The sequence below is a fragment of the Erpetoichthys calabaricus genome, chromosome 2 (genome assembly GCF_900747795.2).
Source record: "Erpetoichthys calabaricus chromosome 2, fErpCal1.3, whole genome shotgun sequence".
NCBI classification, from domain to species: Eukaryota; Metazoa; Chordata; class Cladistia; order Polypteriformes; family Polypteridae; genus Erpetoichthys; species Erpetoichthys calabaricus.
Genome location: NC_041395.2, coordinates 109,372,488 through 109,390,256, shown reverse-complemented (window position 1 = coordinate 109,390,256; position 17,769 = coordinate 109,372,488). Strand labels below are relative to the sequence as shown.

The 17,769-nt window shown below is 36.4% G+C and overlaps 1 protein-coding gene across 14 annotated transcripts in view; it reads left to right on the top strand.

Annotated features, from left to right (window-relative positions):
* LOC114645325 (uncharacterized) overlaps positions 1-17,769 on the top strand; it is a 239,951-nt gene that overhangs the window by 220,491 nt on the left and 1,691 nt on the right. For 12 of the 14 annotated variants that reach the window (XM_051922686.1, XM_051922684.1, XM_051922685.1 and 9 more), the window contains 3 exons: positions 3,308-3,468; positions 6,287-6,393; positions 12,348-12,468. In XM_051922686.1, the coding sequence (XP_051778646.1) occupies positions 3,308-3,468; positions 6,287-6,393; positions 12,348-12,468 (389 nt within the window). Of the gene's footprint in view, positions 1-3,307; positions 3,469-6,286; positions 6,394-12,347; positions 12,469-17,769 lie in introns of those variants that run through there. The other 2 variants (XR_007934090.1, XR_007934089.1) reach the window with 2 other exon arrangements.

Here is a 17,769-nt window from a genome sequence, read left to right as displayed (position 1 = left end):
ACCTAAAAGAGTACATGCAGAAAATCGATGGATGGAGTGTTGCTTAGCATTGTCATTCTTTCGAATTATATTGTACGTGATATGGATGTACAGTATATGGCATGATACCTTGTATTGGGAAAAAAATCAGTCAAAAATAATCAATTTATCTTAATTCTATATAGTGCTTTGACACAGAGATCAATATCATAAGACACTTTATAAAGCACAATTAACACAATCTTTTATTTTTAAATATGTAGAACACATATAGCACATTCAAATTACTTTTTTAATATATAAGAATACTATTCCATGATTCCACTCTAGCAATGATTATAGTATTATTGCTTTTGAAATTTTGTTTGGTTTTTTTTTTTGCCTTTTGCATGCCTGCTTTTTTAGTTTAACATTTTTAGAATTGTTACAGAAAGAATTAAAGAAAAAGTCAAATTCTTTTTTTTTTCTTTAAAAAACATCACTTTTTAAGACTTTTTCTTTCCTCCTTAATACGATATATATTTTGCTTTTGTGTTTTTTCTTCCTACATTTTGATGAAATCAGGCTTTTCTGGTAAGTAACATTTTTATACAGCCTCATATTTGGCTGAAAGTTTTCATCCATTCTGGTACTTGTCACTTTTTGTCCTTTTATTTTTTGCAAAGTTATTGTTTCATATTTTCATTTTTATGAGCATTTGTATATTTCACACCTGTTCACTTTTATTATATTCAATACTGTATATGTTTACAGCATAGCAGTTTACTTGATATAATATCAGAAATACATTATCTGTTAGAAATGTTTGATGGCAGTATGGAGAATTCATCTATATAACTTCTGTAGACACGTTCTTCTTACTTTAATTTGTGCATGCATATCTTGCATGCATGTTTCACCGTGTGTATTAATATATAACTTACAAGACACATTAGTCATACTATATACAGCACATTACTGATATAAAGTAAGCATTGAACTTAATACGTTTATGCAACTTTCTTAGGACAATATAGTGAGTTGTTCCTTATAGGGAAATAAAGAACAGCACACAGTCTGCCTCACTCATTCTTTTTCACAGTACTCTGATGGGTCATATCAAAAACGCGCTGGTCTAAATAAACTGCTACCATTAGTCTGCCTGGAATAAAGGAGGAAGTGTTTGTTTAAACAGCAGTGCATTTTTGGGGAATATATTGCAGAGAATATTTTAAAAAATGTGAAAAATGCTATATGTGTGAGAGGTGAAGAAATAATGGCTCATGTTATGTAGCACTTGTCTTTTCTTAAATGGCCTTAATTTTTAGATAATACATATTTATGTGTTACTTTTTCATCCTGTGATCTAACAGCATGTTACGTTACCTCAATACATCCATATCATAACATTATAAATACTTACAGAGCAGTTGTTTTGGATTGTGAATATCATCCCTCCATCCATCCACTTTCTGTTTCCCATTTAGGGTGATGATTGCTTTGGTAATGGCAAGTGCACACTGTAGTGGAATTACATGCAAGGAGGTCTCCAGACATTGTGCAAATCTTATTTTACTTACCTTCAGTCTAGATATTGTTATTCTCAAATGAACAGGACCTGCACTGCAGTCTTGCAACCCTAACAATTAAACGTGTAATCCCCAGGACTGTTGTTTAAATACCAGTAAATAGGGTTATACTGTTTACTCTTAAATCATGTTAGCAATATTATCGACATAGAAATAAATATTTCAAGCCTTCAATTTGATGATCTTAACAATCTCAGAATATTTCAAATTCGGATACTTTCCTCAACTGGAAGTAAGATGTTCATTAAACCGTACTTTTAAAAAGTATTCAAAATGATGTGCATAAAAGATGAAAATGCTCTATTTTGTAAAATGTTTCTCTTTGAAGTAACTGTTTTTTTAACTTAAATCAAGTCAAATTTGGTCAGTTCTTTAGGGGGCTGTAGCATTACACATAAGAGAAATTCAGAGAAAACAGTATGGCAGATTTTGGTGTTTTTGTTTTTAGTTGTTTGGTTTGTAAAGATAAGCAAATGTAATATTTTGAAGTAAGGACAGGTTATTGACCTTACTAGATAATTCAACTCAATTAAAAGACTAATTGTCATCAACTTTATGAATACTTTGGTTAACAATAAGAGCTGTTTTGGATAAGCAGACACATTGTACAGGCACAAAATGTTCTGCTCAGGTCAGTGTATAGTAAAATGGAATTCTTACTATCATGTCACAATCAGAAGATATTCTCAAAAATGTACAGAAAATGAGTTCTCAATTTTTATCAGCTTGGAATTGTTTGCAGAATCATTTCTAAAACTCTTGGTCCCCACCAAATCACCATTACAGTCATGTTACCAAAATGGGGAAAGTTTTGGATGGTAGCCAACCAATATATCCTTACATACTTGGAAAATAAGAAATATTGGGAACAACAGAGAAGACGAAAGATGACGACAAACATAAATTCTGGAGAAAAAACTCATAAGTCAAAGCTTACTGAATGTTATAACAACATGTAGACACAAGTGTTATGACAGGCATGGAAGACTATAGTAATTTATGAATTGACCGATCAAATTAAACTGTAATGATACAGCTTTTTGCAGTGCTGATTTGTTGCATGGGCTGTGAAAAAAATGAAGAAAACATTATACATCAAAGCTGCTGTCAGATCATTTGAAAGCCCATAGAGCTATGGGCCGACCTACCTCATTGAAATTACAGTGTATGACAGCACACTCTAGTGTACAAACATTACATTCAGCAAGTTGAACAGGGACTAATGTGTTTACAGGTTTATGAATAAGAAGAATAATTTTGAAATCTGTTGTAAATTTAACTTTATTCCACCAGATGGAGTTATGTTATCATAGTTCTTGCACTCCTACTGTACCTTAATTTCCATTGCTTCTGCATTATAAATTAGTGGTTGAGTAGATAGGGAAGGATTTGCCGGATAGCAAGTCATAACAATGATGAATGTCTTGTGATATGAAGGTATTATTACTTGTTTACATTTGTCATAAAAAATTAGTATTGTACTTGGAGAAGGATTCTTCACAGTAGGACATCTACGGACCCCAAGCTAAGGGTGTACTCATGTGTATCAATGATGAAATAATCTCTTTATGTGCAATTTATTGATATGTTAGTAATATATTTTTGGGCTGTCTGGGGTAAACATATTTTTGAAGGTCTGTCATTCTGTGGAATTTACCAATATTGTGCACTTTTGCTGTTTTGTGGCAATTTCTGTTTAAAGAAAGTGTCTGAAAAATCTAAGAAAAATTGGAATGACATTACCTGTGTTTGTTTAACAGAAAATGAGCAGCAAGAAAAATCATTTTCTCATCACACCATCCAACAGTTAATTTTGGAAAAAGAGCAAGCCTTGTCAGATCTTAACTCTGTGGAGAAGTCTCTTGCTGAACTTTTTAGAAGATATGAAAAGATGAAACAAGTTTTAGACGACTTTCGAAAGGTATCTTATATGAAGACATAAATAACATGTAAAAATATTTTTGACTGTGGTAATTGTTTGGTTATTTCTATTCTGCTTTTAAAGAGACCATTTGAATTGTAATATACTGTACTTATACTATACAATTTTCTAATTCTCTTTCTTACCTTCAAACAAAACCATTGTGCTGCTAACATGAAACACATAGCTAAATACATTCACATGGAGGTGGGAACATTCTGGGGTTTATTTCTGTTGATATTTACCATTTTGCACTCACTTTTGCAAGTTTTTGGAATCAAGTAAAGTGATAAAGTCATCCAAATAAGATCCAGTCACCGTCTAAAGTGATTTTAAACTTGTTGGATTGACAAAAATGTTATCGCAATGCCCTCCAATGATCTGCAGCATTACCAAATGAAAGGTCTGGGCTAATATAAAATGCAATTAATTCAGATCAGGAGGAAGAGTTTGGGTTAGCGTCTGCCCCTAGGGCACTGTGGGTATGGCTGAGACTAGCCCTAGAGCAAATGCCAGTCATCACTGAGTCACCGAAAAACATATTTTGGGAACATTGAAAGGAAAACCAAAGGAAGTAACTGAAGAAAAGTCCACACAGACAGAAGAAGAACAGGCAAATATCATAGTCATTGATAATGCTCGGTATGAAGTGGCAATGCTGTTGTCAATTATCATTTTATCACTAGCAAACATGAGGTGAAGCCTTTTGATCTGTGATCTGCTCTTGCGTAGCTTTCAGCAGTGCTGCCAAGTACAAGGTTAAAACTGATAAAAACTAGCTGTGGCAGCAAGGCACTGCAGAGAACAGAAAACATCCAGACTTCAAGGTCCTGTTTATCAGTAACCTACAAGAAAATTGGAAACTATTCACTAATCATGTACTTGTATAATTAACTGTGTATTTAAGAAGTGAAATCAAAAGCAGTAATTCAGTTATTGCCTCCTTCTTCTTCACGGCTCCACACATGTTAAGGATAAAGGCTTCTCCTCCATCCTGGACGCATCTTTTGAATTTATCTTTGACATTGTCCATATCTAGTATATGTGATAAGAGGTTTTTTTTTCAGCTGGCCAGCATGGTGGCATAGTGGATGGCATTGTTTCTCCATAGCTATAGATATGTGGGTTCAAATCATTGCCTGGTGACTATGTGGAATTTGTAAGTATTCGTCATGAATGTGTAGGTATCTCTTTGTCAACTGGTTTCCAACCACATCCTAAAGATGTACAATTCTGGTTTATCAGTGGACTGTTGGGTGAATTTTTTATACCCTGCAGCTCTTATGTTTAATTACTTGGTTGAGACTTTTTTTGAGTAAAGATTGTTATTTTATCAAAATGTTAAAAAAATTTTAAACTGAACTTATAGCATGTATTATGTGACTATTGTGCATAATACAGATATCCATCCATCCATTATCCAACCCGCTGAATCCGAACACAGGGGCACGGGGGTCTGCTGGAGCCAATCCCAGCCAACACAGGGCACAAGGCAGGAACCAATCCCGGGCAGGGTGCCAACCCACTGCAGGACACACACAAATACACCCACACACCAAGCACACACTAGGGCCAATTTAGAATCGCCAATCCACCTAACCTTTATGTCTTTGGACTGTGGGAAGAAACCGGAGTGCCCGGAGGAAACCCACGCAGACACGGGGAGAACATGCAAACTCCATGCAGGGAGGACCCGGGAAGCGAACCCAGGTCCCCAGGTCGCCCAACTGCAAGGCAGCAGCGCTACCCACTGCGCCACCGTGCCTCCCTAATACAGATATTGAACAGGGTATATGAAAAATGTGTAGTTTTCTTCAAGAAAATGCTGAGTAAAGAAAAAAACATAATTTTTGAATTTGCACCTTAATTATCTGTGAGCTGATTTCCCAAGGGGCACTTGTTACAGTAGGACTAAAAATTTCCAATTTATGCATGTAGTGTGATGTTTACGGCTTCAAGGCTAAAACCACTCATTGTGCTTTTTCAGCTGAATTCAGTGATGAAGCAGTTTATTTGCTGATGTTATATTTTCAGTGAGGATGGAGAATCGGAACATTTGGACTTTCAGTAGTACAGTGTTTCATTGCAGAAACAAAAAAATATGTTCTAATCCAACCAGGCAAATGTCTATGACAAACATTTCCTTAACTAAACTTAAGGATGAGAAGAGTTACATTTCAGATAAATTATGTGACTAATGTTAGTTTCAACGTAAATTTGTGAATACAGTCAACCATCTGGTTTGAGATTATTTTAGATTAGATTAGATTAGATAAATGTTGTTAATCTCATGAAGACATACAGCAACAGAAAAACAAGGATATAGACTCACAGGCCAAATAATACAACACCCAATCAATCAACTGATAAATGTGTAAATAAAAATAAATGTGTATTGTGCAGATATTTCAAAATGAGCATAAAGAGTACATTGAGAGGAAGCATTGAATTGTCTGATAGCAGTGGGCAGAAAAGACCCCCAGAGGCGCTTCTTAGCACACTATGGTGGAATGAGACTGTGGCTAAAAGTGCTCTAAGAGAGTGCCTCTTGCAGGGGTGGAGGGGATTATTTACTTTATATACAAAAAATTGAAACTTAATGGTCCTGCGGTGGGCTGGCGCCCTGCCTGGGATTTGTTCCTGCCTTGCGCCCTGTGTTGGCTGGGATTGGCTCCAGCAGACCCCCGTGACCCTGTAGTTAGGATATAGTGGGTTGGACAATGAATGGATGGATGAAACTTAATGTTATAATTACTCAATCTTGCAACATTACAGTAGCAAATTTACCATTTTGTTTTCCTACTTTTTCATCTGGCAGAATGAAGATATATTGAAGAAATGTGCACAAGAGTATCTTACACGAGTTAAGAAAGAAGAACAGAGATATCATGCTCTCAAAATACATGCAGAAGAAAAATTGGAGAAGTAAGTAATTAGCTACGGATAAATACCAGGAATAAAATGAAAAGTGTATATGTCTGTTATTGAGTTAAATGTTTGATGAGCAGCTTAACACGTAAATGACTAAGTCCTAAAATATGTAGCTTTCATTTTTTCCCTTTTGGTAGGGAAGTTACCTAAATAAGCATTTGCCCTTCATGATTCCAATCAGTATATTTATGAAAATCTAGAGGAACTCCTACAAGAAGTTAAAACCATTTTTGATTGGTGGCATTAGATTATTAAACACAAAGCAGAAAAATACATTGGGGACAATATTTTTTCTTTTGGAGAGCTGATGAAGGTTGGAATGAACCTGCATTAATATCTGTGTTTAGGGAATGGCTTTCCAAGGATATGAAAGACAAGATGGTGAGTAATGGTAACTCCCAGTAGCTTTCTTGGGGAGTCCTCAATTTGGATTTGAAGGTACTTGGTTTGCAGAGTACAAAAGACAAAGACAATCTACCAAGCCACTCGTAGTAAAATCACCAAGACAATTCCACTCCTGTGGAGGTGGTAAAAAGATGTCCATCAGTTTAAAAGAAAGGAGATGATATATTATGGAGGGCCTCTGAGTTCATTGTAGGAGTTCCTGATATTGAGTATCTAGGTGGGCACATTCAGTAAAATCCATTCAATTAATACTTTGAATGGTCCCAGTTTAAATTAGACACTTCACAGATGTGCAAACCTTAAAAGATTGGGAAGCTGCCAAAAACTGCATTAGTGCCCAACTTTGACCCTGTTTGAAGACCCAGATAATCCTAATAAAATTAAAATATAGAGCCCAATCTATTGTTGGTAATTCAAAAGTTAGGGAATAACTACAATACATAATCTATCCAGAGAGTTGGAGTTCCAGTTGCCTGTATTCTGTATGCTTAACATTTCACCCTCTCCTCACATTGCCTTTTTGCTCTGTTGGGACTTTACAACCTGAATATCAAGAGTTTAGTAAAGTCTTTAGTGCCACCACCCCATAATCCTGTTCATTATGAATTGCAGGACAGTTACTATCTCAGTCACAGCATTAACCAGGAAGTGATACCAGATATTTTCTTGGATCTCAGAAGTTCAAGAGGTGTTTGAGAATCTTAGTCTTTTTGTTATTATCCCAATTTTAAGAAATCCTGGATGAACTAATTCTTTAAATTTCAGGTCAACATGTTTAAAATAGGGTTTGAGGCCATCCTATCAAAGAGATTTGCGGATACCAGGAAACTGCACCCTAGGGTGAAACAAAAACAAATACAACCATTATTTCTGTAGCACATTTTCATACAAAGAAGGTAGCATAAAGTGCTTTACAAGATGTCAAGGAAGTAGCTACATTCAAAGTAGAACATATTTAAATTAAATAAGAATCATAATGAATATATAGAATGCAAAACTTCTTTAAAATCTCTAAAGGTCTCTAAATGAGAGTCCAATGATAAGGTCAGAACGGTAAGGTAGACAGAAAAAATGAAAACAAACTTGTCTGCAAAGATTTCAGGCCAAAAGACTGCAAGCCCGTTGGAGAGTATGATAATTCTATGCATACCTAGTTTATCAAGGGTAATCAACTAAAACATAGCAAAAAAAAAATAAAAATTAAAAAGTGGGTTTTTAGGAGTTTGCTCAAATGATCTACAATGTTAGACTGGCATATCTCTATTGGTAAACAAGTAAATAAATTCTACCGCTTTAAGGTCGCACTGAATATCCATATAAAATTTGAAATCTCCTACAATTAGAAACCTATTGTAATGAGTTATTATTACTGATACTAAGCCTGAGAGTTCCTCAGTAAAGGACACACTATATTTCAGGGGGCTATAAACAGTCAATATGAAAGGCTGCATCACTCCTTGAATAACTGCAGCACATTTCTGAATCTTGTAGGGTTGAAGTTGTTGTTTGGGGACATGGCTCTCTCTATTAGCAAGACATCCAAGACTACTGAGGATAAGTGAATTAATCTCCTGATATTTCTGGTCACCAATAATGACCTTAGATAAAATAATATGCAATTTGGACATTTTCTCCAAAGGAGCACATTTTATTCCTTTAATGAAGTTGCCAACAGCTCAAGAACTCACATACATTTCTATTCGAGGTATAGGGTGCATATGACAGGGACTTCTGTAAAGGACATCACTGATGAGAAAAGAACAATTTCTTCAAAACATCAGTTAGGTCAGCAGGGGTGGCTCGTAATGCAGGACTTTTGCCTGAGAGTATCTTCTTGCAATCTTACTCTGAGGTATGTTAGTCTATATACAATGATTAAACAAATGCCTGGCCCAGTATCACAGGCATGCTCTTCTGGCCTATTGTAGGGTTCAACCAATCTTCCATTTTCTCTTCTAAGATCTTTCTTTTCTAGTCCATTGCTCCTTGGCCTGCATCCTCCCCCCTCCTGTAGAGATAAATGGTGAAAATAGATAGACAGATAATCCCCAAGGGGAAATTCACATACAATGAATAGAAGATAAAAAGATTTGGGCTCTCAACACCAATGTCCAATAATGTACTGCTTGGTACATTAGAAGGGAAAACGTCCCAGAGACCACTCATAGGTTCTAGCCAGACATTTACTTTACATGTGCTGAGTCTTCGGAGGAGAGCACTACTAAGAACTTGTTTGGGATCTACCTAAGGAACTTTTCTTTGGATTACCACATATTATTATTATATTTTATTCATATTTAACGTCATGTTGGTGACGCCACCTACTCATCACATTGATTTTCAGTTTTTTTAAATGAGTGGTACCATTTTGTGTGCTGATTTCATGGGCACTACCATATCAATATTAGTTATGACTTCTGTGACCAGTCATTTGCCAGTGGTGTATGATGTTGTATAGCATTATATAAGATTATAATGTGCATAACAAATCTATGTTTTCTTTGAAGAGAAATATCTAAAAACATCTCCCTTTACACGATACAAAGTGTAATTAGGTCTACAATTTATTTAGCACAAGGTCATTACAGCTTTACTTTGAACTATGAATTATTATTATAGTATTATTATAGTATTTAGGAAATAGTTTGTAAATGATATTCAGAATAGTTTCAAGAAACAATATACTGTATTATATTTGGTTTGAACTTGCCTAGATATTTTACATGGTTTTATCTATAAATCACACTTTTTACATAAACAGAAATAAGAAAACACAAGAAATTGTCCCAAAATAAGAGTATAATGAATCTTGAGAAATTTCGTGTTCGTATAAATTACTCATGAATGTTTTGAAATCACTTTGTGACTCATCTGTACAAGAAAATCCCCACATATAGTATGATATACCATTTGGCTCGCCTCGCATGTTTAGGCAAGATGTCAAGCTTTCTGGGGTTTCCCTCTATTTTTGGTACCTCTTGACCTGGAAAAAAATAATTTTAGGCCATTTGTGGGCCATATTTTTTGCAGGAAATGAAACACATTTCGTTAAAGAGTAGACCAATAGTGTCTTCAACAAAAATGATAAGAAATGTTTGAAATTGTGCACACCACATCAGCCGTTACTCCTGTCCACAAAATGTCAAAAAATGGGATCAGTAATATAGGCATGTTGAGTGTTGCATTAAGCTATTTCAAGTTTGCTAAACATGAATATAATAATACCAGTAACAGAGCACGGCACGATAACGTGCAGTGAATACACTTGACTTGAGCATTCCTAGTTTTCATCCTCTTTCTCTGTCTCTGTTTAGCATTCGTTTGCTCAGAGGTTGATGCGCTTGCTGCTTCCTGAGCAGCTCTTCTTTTCTCCACCTTAGCAGCCCGCACCTTCTCTTCAATCATCTGCATCTTTTTGTGTTAAAAGTGATTAAGTCAGTGTTTGTGTTGCAATTACTTAGTACGTTTTCTTTAATTTTTCACTTAAGCTGGCACTTAAGTCTTCAATCTGCCTCAAGAATGATTTAAGATATGAAGAGGTAGGGGAAGTGATGGCAAAGGTGGTAGGGATGAGAACGGAGCCCATACGCATGCGCTGCATGGCCACCCTGCTGGTTGATTCTACAATGAAATAAAATAAAAAGAGGAATAATCTTGGAGGTCAATCATCACCCTGAAAGCGGATATTAGACGTCACGTAGTATATGTGTACCAAATTTCAGGTCAATAGGTCAAAAGTTTTGTGAGCTACAGGCAATTTAAAATCCTGGACAGACAAAAGGACAGCCACGGTAGCATATTATATATAAAGATATTTGATATTGATTTCTTTACCAGATGTCCCAGCCATTCCAGGAAGGTTACAAATTGTAAATTTCAAACATATTATGTTATACAATTTCAAGGTCACTGATTACAAATATGATGTTATTTTAATTTTAATTCTTTACTAAGGGTCTAACTCTCCATAGACATCTGTTAGAGCATGAAAAAGACTATCTACAATAGTGAATATTTAGACTTTATTCATTTAAATTGAAGCGCACATCTTAACACATTTTAATATTTCAAATATATGATGCGACTGTTCTTGTTTTTTATGTACTACTACCTCATTAAGTAAATCATCACATTTCATATGAACATCCTAAATTATGGAGGTTTATGCTAAGTCAGACTTTTGTTTTAAAATACTGTATGTAATCTTGATTGTTTTCATTGAACCATACAAGGTTCTCTTTTTTCTCAGTGAGGTCTCTCATCCCCTTAAATAGCTGTACCTCTGTAGAACTACACTGTCTGTCACTCACACCATGCCACGGCAGTTTCTAACCATCACCATATGCAGTTTTCATCTATTCTGCAGCATTTAACTCCCATGTGCATGGCCAGTGGGCAGTCTCTAGAAGAAGCCCATCCATCCATCCATTTTCCTACCCGCTATATTCCTAACTACAGGGTCACGGGGGTCTGCTGGAGCCAATCCCAGCCAACACAGGGCACAAGGCAGGAACCAATCCTGGGCAGGGTGCCAACCCACCGCAGTAGAAGAAGCCTGTCTTGGATAATCTTACAGAGTTGGGGAAAGTGAGTGCAGAGGCCATACGAGTGGCATGATTATGCAAGCAAGTAGTGCCTGTGTCAGACAAGAGTATGTGGAGCCACAAGGAAGGTGGAATTGTAGGACCAGGAAGTAAAATGACCCTTTAAACAAACTTTAAAACCCCTCAAAAATCATTTTAGTATTTTTTTTTCTCATTTCACATTTGTAGAATTGAATGTGGTTTTGGGGCAACTTAACAAACCTGTTTAAAACAAAACTTCACTGATTTATTATTCATTAGTTATTCTCCATGCATCTATAAGCGTAGATGCTGTAATTGATTTTTTTTTTTTGTGTGGTAGTAGTTTCTGATAATTGGCATTTCATAAGATCAATGTTTGGATAATCGATGTTCTACCTTGTTCTTTTCCTAAAATTGTCTTGGCAATGCATTTAGCGAACAAAGGGGATGTTTAATGTGAAAATTCAACAACATCCTGAATTAAACTACATTCATATTCCAGAATTTCTTCAAGAGGAGGATATCTGTTGAATTTTCCATCCATCCATCCATTTTCCAACCCGCTGAATCCGAACACAGGGTCACGGGGGTCTGCTGGAGCCAATCCCAGCCAACACAGGGCACAAGGCAGGAACCAATCCCGGGCAGGGTGCCAACCCACCGCAGAACACACACAAACACACCCACACACCAAGCACACACTAGGGCCAATTTAGAATCGCCAATCCACCTAACCTGCATGTCTTTGGACTGTGGGAGGAAACCGGAGCGCCCGGAGGAAACCCACGCAGACACGGGGAGAACATGCAAACTCCACGCAGGGAGGACCCGGGAAGCCCCAGGTCTCCCAACTGCAACTCAGCAGCGCTACCCACTGCGCCACCGTGCCGCCCCCGTTGAATTTTAATGTCTCTAACTATGCTCTTTGCATCCTTTGTTAGTGATATTATAATTAACAACAATCTCATTGTTTTTCAGAGCCAATGCCGAAATTGCCCAAGTTCGTGCCAAAAGCAAGCAGGAACAAGCCGCCTACCAGGCCAGTCTGAGGAAGGAGCAGATGCGAGTTGACTCTCTAGAACGAACACTGGAGCAAAAGGTAACATGTGGGGTCCAAACGGCTATAATAAGCACAGCACACTTTTATAGACCAAATAATTCTTGTTTAATGTGTGTAACTCAGCCTTCATTTGTGTTCCACGTTTTCTGCAAATATTGCATTACTAGGACTGGACTACAACTACAGAGAAAGTATGCTGAACCTAAATGATGTTTGAACAGGATTGCTATTTAGTTATTTGCTGATTCTGAAACAATATTAAGGAAAGGTATATGAAGAGTACAGGACAGCTATAGATTAACACGACACTTTAATAAAATCATCTGGACCTCTTCTTGTAACAGTCTTCACGTATAAGGAATAAAATATTTGTTTGAAAGCAAAAACTTCTAAATGGTCATTAAATAATGAGGCAGCTAACATTCCTTCATATTTAGGGTCTTGCATAAAAATTTGGGCAGACCCAGGTGTTCATTAGTTTGGCTACAATGACTTAAAGCAGGGATCTCAATGGCTTTGAGAGAGGGGACCAATTTTAGGAGCACAGGAGCTTTACAAATGAGGACTGCTTAACACAATGAAGACTCACAATGAACAGTGCTTAAAGTGATGTGATCATGAAAGGTGGAGAGAAACACATCATCAGCAACCAGGCAGTGCACAATTAGATAAATGTGCAGACTTCTCGACTATGATGTCCATGTATATATTTGAGAGGCAGGGAAAACATACAGTATACACAGCTTAGGATCATCTGACTGCAAATGTAAATCTAAAGGAGGAGCTGGAAGTTTCATTAAGAGTAATCTATCAAATTTCAAAGAGATATTATGACCAGGCTGAAATCAAGGATGAGTCTACTGATAAGTAGAAAAAGTAATCGATCCTTCATCTTATTCTCAACAAGCCGACAGACAAATGCATGCTGCACACCAAAACAAGTCAAAGGGCCTGAACACTTGTTTCACGTTCTGGAGGCTCTGTTATAGTGTGGAGTAAACTTTCTTACCATCTTTAAGCCCCCTGATTCCTTTACAGGGAAAAACAAATTAAAATAAATGCCAGGTAATTCATACTGATTACATTCATTCCATGATGGAGCTTATCGATTGTGATTCTAGTGAAATGTTCCAGAATAACAGTGCTCAATGGCTTAAAGAGTATGAAAACTGGTATAAGCCAAATATCATGGCACAGTGCTTGTTATAATTGGTATTCATTATTAGTTTTAGTACATTTTTGTACAAATTATTTATATCATCTTGTACCGGCCGACCCCTTACCCAGACTGGCCACTACACTACCAAGACTTATTCCTTGGATTACCTGAAGTTTCTTGCTCCAGCCGTACTCCTTACAAGTTGTCTTATTTTTTCTCGACACGACGAAATAATCAGAAAACAGTAAACAGATATGTAAAATATAACACTGATATATATTGGAAAATGAAAAGACAGACAAATATTCAATAATATATATGTGCGCACAAACCACCACTTATCCCAAAAACACCAGTGACTAATTACTATATATAAGAATACAAATATTTACATTAAACCCTCCCTTGCCCCTAAACAATAAACAAAAGCACATAACACAAATACAAACATGGATTGGATAAACACAGCAGTTGAAAATGTGGTGAAAAATGTGTCCTTAAATAAAGTCCGGCGGTATTGAAACTGGCTGTAGTGATATTGTGCTTCCTCCTGACAACAAAACAACATTACCGTAAAAGTCCTGGCAATGGTTGGAATGAATTCGAACTCCGGGGTTTCTCGACTCTGGCTGTCGTGATGTAGGACCAGTAGTTGAAAAAGCAGGCAATGGAATAAAGTAATAAATAGCACTGATGAGTTTGTAGATGGATGGTTGAATTGTCTTGTTTTCTTTTCGTTTCCTCTCTCTCTCTCTCTCTCTCTCTCTCACTCGACTCGCCTCCTCCTTTCGCCTTCGCTTCTCTTTTTTAAATATAAATGTCCCGGATGTATCTGGTGTGTAAACAGGTGATTTCCGTCTCGGGGCTGCGGTCTCTTTCCATCATCCTTCCCCTCTGCAGTTACGGGGACAACATTCACTGATGCACACATAACGGACAGTAAAGGGGACGATGAAAACAAAACGCACTCAGCACAAACATAGAATATACTATTATGTAGCCCCGCTACAATCTAGCTATTTAAACAAATTTATGAGGTCCCAGAATTCAATTCTGTTATTGTTTACTAGCTAAGATTGCTATGAAGTTTCTGTGTCATTTCCGGCAACATCTTAGTTTCATGTACACTACTATTTTGTGGACTTTTTGTTTCCATGTTGCTAGGCAATCAACCAGGAAGTTTGCAGTTGTTAACATCTGGGCTCAGAGGTGTAAAGTTAATGACAAACACTTCATCCGAGTATCCAGATAACTCTAAACAATTCCTGTATGGTAGTTGTTTGTACTCTTTAATAATGTTACAGAGAACTTTTTTGATTTTGTGTTTGATTTTTGGTTTTCTATAGGTTTTGCCAAAATATAGGACAGGCCCTGGGTATCAGTCTTTTTGCTTGCTCATTTAATATTTCCACTCCATTACTCTCAGTTTTAGTCCTTGTTGGCAAACTATAAAACTATATGGGGCTTGATTTAGCAATCAATGGAGAGATTACAGTGGCACCTTAGATAACACCAAAACAGCAGATGATGGAATATCACAAGGATATCAGTACATATCCAGATACTGAGAGAAGATGTTCTGATGACTGGTGTTAGCCCAATGCTGTATTAGGACAATTTACATGCATTTCTTTTGTTCTGTCTATACTACAGAAGATATGCTTGAAAAAGAAATGATAGCATCCAGCTAGTGAAAGGTGGAAGCAAATGTACAGTGAGTCCCTCAAAACCTTAACACACGTATTACGTTTTTTAAAAGTTACTTTATTAAATTAAATTACTACTGAAGTACTATTCCACCATAGCAAATACAGTATATTAACAAATTGACCAAACACATACAACACTTTATACATAAGAAATTTGAACAAAGAAAAATACTTAAAAATAATTGAAATTGTTTCTGAAGCTCAAAATTAAGTGATGAAGGAAGGATACAATAAATTCTGTTAAAAAAAAACTTCCTGCACGTAACACACTTTAACAATTAAATTAGAGTCCATGCTAAATCTACAATGAGACAATGATCAAAAAATTTAATCTAAACTTAACCTAATCCAAAAAGCAGGAAAGAAATGCTCAACTTATTAACCAAACAAGAATTCTCTTATAAGAGAAACTTAACAAAAACAAAAACTTTGCTTAAAACTATCAGACCAACTCTAAAAAAGGGAACCAAAGACAAAGGGGTGAGATGCAATGCCCCAGCAAAGGGTGTTCTTAAATAAAGTATCCTCAGGTGACCACCCAAACAGCAGCTCATCTGCATAACTAGGGGGCACTGCACCCTGGGCTCCACATCTAAAGGCATAAGTAGGAAAACAATGAAGCAATATTAAACCATTACAACACGGGAAAAACTATATTACAAGGATATTAAATTAAAAGAAGATCATTACTGAGAATTCATTAAATTCCACAAAAAACAATCAACTCCAATACAAATTGGTAAAAACAATTAACACTGAAAAAGGTAAGAAAGCGTGAATATTAAACAAAATAAAAGTCAGCGATGCTTGGGTTGCGGGGGGGATCTGATCTTGATGGTCAGGGCTAACAGCCGCTGTCTTTAGCTAATAAGAAACCAGGAGAATGGCTCTCAAAAAATGCAGATATTTAAAAAAAAAAAAAAATCCCACATCTTTCTGTTTTCCTTTAAGTAGTTGTATACAAAGTCTAGAGTTAAGGATAGGGTTATGGTTAATTTTAATTGAAAAATCTTTCATTACGAAGTGCACAGGTTTTTAAAGGGACATCTCTCTATTATAAAAAAAAAAAAAACCTGGAAAGCAAAAGCAAGCAAGGCTATGATACGTAATCTTCTTGGAAGACATTTAAAAGACCTGCAAGACGACAGAGACTTGCCACGGTGCGTCTCTCAGGAACCGTAAACGTGAGACTTGGTGCTAAGAGATTGTCCCTGGGCCGTCTCGTGGGGACGTGGAACATGAAATTCTTGCAAGACACGCCCTACTTACAAAAGATATCATGTAAGAGCTCACCCATCAAAAAAAACTCAGTGGTGTAAAAGCACGTAGTACACACATATCCTGTGCTCTCAGCACATATAAAGCGTATAAGGACAATACGGAGAAAAGAGACCCAAAGGCATTGGAGAGAAAAAAAGGCAGATAAGAGGTTATGAAAGCAGTGGAATTCGACAGACTCAAACAAACGATGGCGCGATACTCATGCAGAGAAAGGTACAGAATATGAAAGCAGTAAAATTAGAAAGTATTGTAGCGTTCCAGCCAGGCTGAGGGCTTTTTGGTTTTAAGTGACTGTTAGGTCCGATTGAGGGAGGGCGGAGTACAGCACGGAAGACTGATAGCGGGGTATTGATTGGAGAGGGTGCTAGAAAGTTGCGTTTGGGGTTACGAAGTCGGTGACTGTTCAAGTAAAAATTTTGTGACACTTTATCATGTCTGTCGCTACAGTATCAAAGAAAAGATTACCGCAAACAAAAGGTGATTAATCATCAGAACCAGGTGTAATTGAAAAAATAGCAGGACAAATCGAGGTCAGAAAAAAAGAGTAGACAACAAAGTCCTTTCGCATTCACATCAATCAATGCACAAAACGTGGATTTACACAATAATGGACCATACGCTATGAGAATCTGTGGTCCCGGTACAGTTTAAGCAACGACAAGTTAAATTTCAAAGAATACACAATTTGGTCAGGTGTATATTGATGATTACAGAGAAGCGATGCAAATTTTAACAGGCAAAAAGGAAGGTATATATTCCGTGAATAACATTACATACCAAAGGAGATCGTGATATGCCATTTGTATTAAAATGTTTACAGTTTACCGTGAGAATAGCTTTTGCTATGACAATCAATAAATTACAGGGACAAACATTAGAAAAACTTGGATTATTTATTAAAGAAACAGAAACAATATTCACTCAAGGGGGGTTATACGTTGCGTTGTCACAATGTGTCTCCAAAAAATATTGTTTTTAATAAAGCTTTAAAGTAAAAGTGCAAATAATGAAATTGAAACAATTCCAAAGAAAAAAAAATTTTAAATTGTATATCCAAATAACCAAACACAGGGGTTGGCGAGCGAAGTGAGCAGGGGGGCAAAGCCCCCTGGTATTAATAAAATTAAATCCTATTGTCATGATTCTTATTGATTCGTATATTTTCTTTGTGATGTCATATTAGTAATTTTC